At 36.5% G+C, this 6210-nt stretch overlaps 1 protein-coding gene across 1 annotated transcript in view; it reads right to left on the reverse strand.

Moving 5' to 3' along the window:
• The window catches only part of LOC109179495 (alternative NAD(P)H-ubiquinone oxidoreductase C1, chloroplastic/mitochondrial), a 6076-nt gene extending 973 nt beyond the window's left edge, over nt 1–5103 (reverse strand). Inside the window, exons 1-9 of the mRNA XM_019329001.1 lie at nt 4845–5103; nt 4541–4776; nt 3456–3551; nt 3190–3256; nt 2910–3093; nt 2509–2602; nt 2186–2398; nt 751–1155; nt 474–550 (exon numbers count right to left, since the gene is read on the reverse strand). Of these exons, the coding sequence (XP_019184546.1) occupies nt 474–550; nt 751–1155; nt 2186–2398; nt 2509–2602; nt 2910–3093; nt 3190–3256; nt 3456–3551; nt 4541–4776; nt 4845–4923 (1451 nt within the window). The 5' untranslated portion in view covers nt 4924–5103. The remainder of the gene's footprint in view (nt 1–473; nt 551–750; nt 1156–2185; nt 2399–2508; nt 2603–2909; nt 3094–3189; nt 3257–3455; nt 3552–4540; nt 4777–4844) is intronic.
• Nucleotides 5104–6210: the final 1107 nt, after the last annotated feature.

Raw genomic sequence — 6210 nt, forward strand, 5'->3', positions numbered from 1 at the left:
CATGTATACACAAAATAATAGTGCACATAACAGCCATTTTGATTGATGGTTTCATCAGAAAGAATAAAATGAAGAGAGTGGATCATTAGCCATGTTGTCACATATTTTACAACTATGCAGTGCCTACCAATTCTCTTTAGTGAGCAATCATATCTGCTTCAGGTACCATCATGCTCGTTATTTTGATGTACTCTTGTGTCTTTTTTAAACTAACAATATGCAAAGAAAGGTCTCAATAGTTCATTGCCAACATTTGTTATACTCTTGCTTTTCCATTACTTAAAAGCTACATGGATCCATCTTGCAAGACCATGAGCATTAAATTTTATTGTGATTGTGAACTACTCATGCCATGACAAAATTGATACTGCAACAAAAAACAAAGGAAAGTGAAACAGAAAGATGACAGAAAACAACAATAACAGCAATGTTACAATATATAATGAAACAAGGAAACAATTTTAAAACCCTACCTAAATGGCAGTAGTGGCCGACCATTGATAGCAGCCCACAAATTCCACCCTGCAAAATCAGACTGCTGGAAAGCAACCTGTGAAGAAATTAAGTGATCAAAATGGAGAACACTGCATACTATAAATGGATAGTAAGCTTAGTTGATGTCTTCAAGGGAACAAGATAACTAATTGAGGTCTATCATTCCATGGATCTTTTATTATCATATCATTATTATTATTATTGTTTCTTTACAATTAACTTCAATTGTCAAAAATAAAATTTTCTGTCAATCACCTGTGCAGTGGCAGGAAGCAATTTTCCATTTGTGTCCCTTAATGCAGAAGCATCACCAACTGCAAATATGCGTGGATGACCCTTAACTTGGAGGGTTTCATCTGTTTCTGCCTGCCCTCGACCATTAAGAGGAAGTTCATAGGGATAATCGTCATGTTCTATCTCAGGAAGTAGTGGTTTTGATCCAACAGTCCATAAAACTAGATCTGATTCTATAATCTGACCCTGCAAGCCTCTTTCAGAAGGCTGCAACTCCAGGATTACACTTTCAGAATGATGAGCTGTTGTAGCATGAACTGATACCGTATTTTCAGGATCATCATAGTCAACTTCACCGCTGACAGCTTTTCTTATGCAACGGACAAAGTAACCAAGTAATAGTTGAACTTTCCTGGAGGACAGAACCTGAAAAGTCACTAATACACAATGTTTAATTTGACAAGTACAAGTAGATCATGATGTGCGCAAGATGCCAAAGAAATTTAACATGACAACAAAAGAATCTTGCATTGCATAATAACATCATCCCCCTTATATTGGCAAAAAAAAACAGTGTAAATGGATGAAAACTATAGTTTGGCTGTTGGTCATTGTCAATGGTGGAACAATTTAAAGATGCAAAATGACATATTTCTCATAGTAGCACTGCACTCCCTATGAAACATAAAAATTAAGTACAAGGAAAGAACCAAAATTCAGAATAAAAAACATAACTGAAAAGCATTATGCAGATACAGTTTTTACTCCAAAAATTTCAAGTGTCTTGCTACAAAATCATACAGAGTATATCAGTATATGTTAATAGTGTAACTAGGAGGGGGCACTTCTCATAACGGTGTTTATCACATTCACAAGAAATTGCTCCAAGTCCTATTTCCAGTGTGATTAACAACATACCAACTTTGTCAAGATATAAGAAAAGAAATATCAGAAATGTAGTATCATGTAGCATGAAAATGCTTTATTTGTAAAACCCTTAGAAAGTTTTGTGCAGGTTTGCTTCTCACAACTACAGAGCTTCATTTAAATAAGCACAAAAAATGATAGTTCTCAAGTAATGAAGACAACTGTCAGAACCTAGTTGCAAAATATAGGATATACTGTTGCAAAAGCATAATGTATTGTTTAACATATGGAACATGTCTAAAATGTGAGTTGGACAGTTACCTTCCAACCATCAGTTTAGAGTGTTCACATCTAGCTAGATAGATTAGACTAAGGGTTGGTTTCATCTCTATAATTACATATACATGTACTCTTATATTAAAAACAATAACATAACATTACAACATTACTGTTTTCCCTTTTTCAGACTTGTTTCCACATATTGGATTCCACCTCTCTGGTGGGTGGTGGGTATTCATCACCCCCAAGATCTTAAAACCATCAGTACTAACAGGTATGAATACTGCAATTCACAGATAAGGTTCCTTACCCTTAATGCAGTTTCCCTATTCCCCTCTGGAGCACTCGGCAATATTGTCTTTTCCACATTAATGGCTTGTACAATTCCCCTATCTCCCAATCTTTCTGATATAGTAGCAGCTAATTCAACTCCACCATAACCACACCCTACCACTGTCACACATATTGGAGAATCCTTGCCAAAGTTCTTACGTTCAAGATCTCTTAGCTTTTCATCAGCCCTCTGCAAATGAATAAAACCAATTTAAGCGAGAGTTCATACAATTTGCATGAAAGCTGAATATTTCAATTTATTAGCATATACAAAACTCTAACTATTATCCTCATACTGACAAGAGCATCCTCTAGGGTATAAAATGGCAATGCATATTCAGCAGCTCCAGGTACAACATCAAGTCTGGCTTCAGCTCCTAGTGCAAGAACCAACCTGGCTGCCCAAATGTAAAAGATGTAGAAATCAGAGAAAACATTTGAGCAAGGACAAGAATGGTCCTTCCATTGGCCAGTTTAAGGACTATATTTTGTCCTGCTATCCATATTTGGAGGACCACCCCCCTCCACAGGCAAAAAAAGTGGTGTTCCACTCATAGCTGAGGAACTGAAAATGGAATTAATTCAATAAGTTCAATACTAATATTGTTGGGAAATTGGGGTTGATCACCATCCCTAGTGTTGTTTCATGCATCTTAAAATGCTCAACCAAGCTGGCCTGGTTAGGGATCTAAAAATCATACCAGTCATATTCAATAGCTAGGCCACTTTCAAGATGAACAGTTCCTCCAGGGCCAGTTGGTGCAGGCACATTTGTCAGCAAATGGTCACGTGGATATAGGCACTTGACCCTATCTTTGAAGAACTGCACGCTGGTGTTTGCAAGCAATTGAGAGAATAATGGTGCAATTTCCCACATGTCTACTTCTGCATTTAGAAAATAGCAATAATCATGAACAGAATAGATACTAGCAATAGAACTCTGAAAAAGAAATCTCTTCATTGGTGAAACCTATTACATACCCCCAGAAAGAAGTTCATATAACATGGGCTTAAAAACAAAGCGTTCAGATTGATCAACAAGGATGACCTGCAGACATCAGAATTACCAACTCACTTATCCCAGTACACAAATAAGCAAGAATGCAATCATGCTTCCAAATTACTAATACTCCCAATTGGCAGAAGGAATGAATTATACATTCAATGACCAGTATATGTATTAATTTGTTGAATAAATGGTGGAATTGTTATCACAATCTGAACATGTACTTAAAATTGAAACTTACCTGGGGCTTTTTGTCATCACTCCAAACAAGTGATTCCAATCTTAGTGCTGTGTAAAGTCCTCCAAATCCACCACCAAGTATGCATACCCTTGGCCTCTGCACACATCAAAATTAAATAGTTAAATTTACTGGACATTTTGGGATCACTTTAAACACATATTTGTAAGTAACAGAAACAACAGCAGCCCATGATAGTGTCAATTTGCAAGCATGGTAATAAAATAAGTATACTCAGCCTAATAGAAATATAATTACCAACTGCAATCACAAAGACTTTAAGTTTGCTAATTGTGATGGCTTCCCAACAGATAAACATATATATCGAACTAGACCTCAAACCAGTGGTGGAGCCACATTACACTTGCCCCCTTGCCCCCCCCCCACCAATTTTTTCTTTATTAGTATTGTTGTTTTTTTTTTTTTTTTTTTTTGGCCCCGATCACTAAATATTTGTCATTTTGCCCCCCTCCATGCAAGCTTCTAGGGTAACTTAGTGGATTTCTAATTTGCTATCTAGTTAGTTTTTTAATTTGCAAATGAAATACATTGCAATTTTGCTTATTATAATAATAAATTGTCATTTTGCAACCAAAATCTTTAAATTTCTACTACTTTAATCTTTGTCTATTTATTCTTTTTTTTTTTGTTTTAGTTAATTCAATTGATTTGTAAAATATATATATATATATATATATATATATATATATATATATATATATTAACACTATGAACATCGAAAGTTTGAATTGAAATGAAAAAGACAAAGAATTGATCTTTTCTTTAATATAAAGAATTCTGAAGATTCAACATCTCAAGTAAATCATTTACAAGTATTGAGCCATTGAATTCAGGAATACGTTATAGTAGATTTGTAATATAATGATGTATTTTGGAATATGTAAAATACTATTAATGTATTTTATTATTCTCTCTCAAATTGTTATTGGCCCCGCATCCTGGCTCCGCCCCTGCCTCAAACCCCAACTCTTTGGGTTAAAACTTATGCAATATATATCAGTAGAAGCAGTAACAGTAGCTAATATTGTCAAAAAGAAGAAATTGAAAGAGGGCATATTATGAATGACCTTGTTATCAGGCCATTTAAAGGTAACAGGTTTAGAACCGTCAATTCCATTTGCTTCCACAGTGCTCCCATTTCCCCGACCCGCATTGGCATTGACTCGGAATGACTCGCCCCGCACTGCGATGCTACCAGAAGAAGCAGAACTAATGCTTTCACTCCGAATATTCTTACTCTTGCGACTGCTCCTAAATTGCATCAGAATCGAAGATTGCGTCTTTGGAAATGTTCCTGAAATTGCTATAAACCCATGTTTCAGTATCAATCATGCAATACTACAGAGCAATGAATGTAGCAAGATAGCTTACGAGTGTTGAAAGTGAACAGTCGTGTTGCTGTGGCTGAAGCATAAGAGGAAGATCTCGCGACAGCAGCGTGGGATGCCATTACTGACTGACTGCTTCTCCAGTGATTAGGTGATGGCGGTAACTGGTAAGAGTAAGAGAAAGGCCCCAATTCAGGATGGATGGAAGGAACTCAAAAGCCTAAAATCCGATGAGTTCGGGTGGCTCTTTGGGCTCCACGATGCTCCGATACTCATGGATGAAGACATTATTGAGAAAATAATGTGGCGTTTGGATGAAAATACGGATTAAAATAAATTATAATTGTTGTGAATAATAATATGAGAAAATTACACTTTTCATTCATAAGTTATACGATAAATGTAGAATTTATCTTTAATTGTTGATCATGTTCATTTTTTGTCTTTAAATTATTATTATTGCACTTTTTTGTTCATTTACTAACAAAATATTAAGGACAGAATTTGCAACTTTAGTATAGTATAAGGATGAGAAGTGAGCACGAAAAGAGGATTCGAGATTACTATCTCAGTTTTGAAAATCGTTGCAAGCAGCTTTGGATACAAGATTAAAATTGAGTACAGCCTTCCATCCCGCTACTGATGGACAGACTGAGAGAACAATTCAAACTCTAGAGGATATGTTAAGAGCCTGTATGTTGGATTTCTAGGGTTCATGAGAAGAACATCTAGACTTGATTGAATTCTCTTACAACAACAACTATCATGCAAGTATTCAAATGGCACCCTACGAAGCTTTGTATGGTCAGAAGTGTAGAAGCCCTTTGTGTAGGGAAGATTTGGTCAACCCCGTGACTTTGGGACCACAGTATTTGCAAGAAACAATAGAGAAAATCAAATTGATTTAAGGAAGGATGAAGATAGCACAAGATCGTCAAAAGTCTTATGCCGACTTGGGGAGAAGACCAGCCGAATTTCAAGTGGGAGAAAAGGTTTGGTTGAAGATCTCTCTCACCTGGGGAGTGATGAGATTTGGAAAAAAGGGGAAGCTAAGCCCTAGATTTATTGGTCATTACGAAATTCTTGAGAGAGTTGGGAATTTGGCTTACCGCCTAGCGTGTACACAATGTCTTTCATGTGTCTCAGTTAAAGAAGTATGTACATGATGCCACTCATGTTCTTCAACACGAAGTTGTGTCCCTAGACGAGACCTTGTCCTATGAAGAAAGACCCGTGAAGATCTTGGATACCAAGACAAGAGAGACCCGCAGGAAGTCGGTGAAGATGGTAAAAGTTTTGTTGATCCAATCATGAAGCCGAAGAAGCGACTTGGGAGTTGGAGGACGCTATGAGGGAACGCTACCCCGGCTTGTTTACCCAAGGTATCTTAGAATACTTTTAGTTTTCTG

The sequence above is a fragment of the Ipomoea nil genome, unplaced genomic scaffold (genome assembly GCF_001879475.1).
Source record: "Ipomoea nil cultivar Tokyo-kokei standard unplaced genomic scaffold, Asagao_1.1 scaffold0925, whole genome shotgun sequence".
Taxonomy (NCBI): Eukaryota; Viridiplantae; Streptophyta; class Magnoliopsida; order Solanales; family Convolvulaceae; genus Ipomoea; species Ipomoea nil.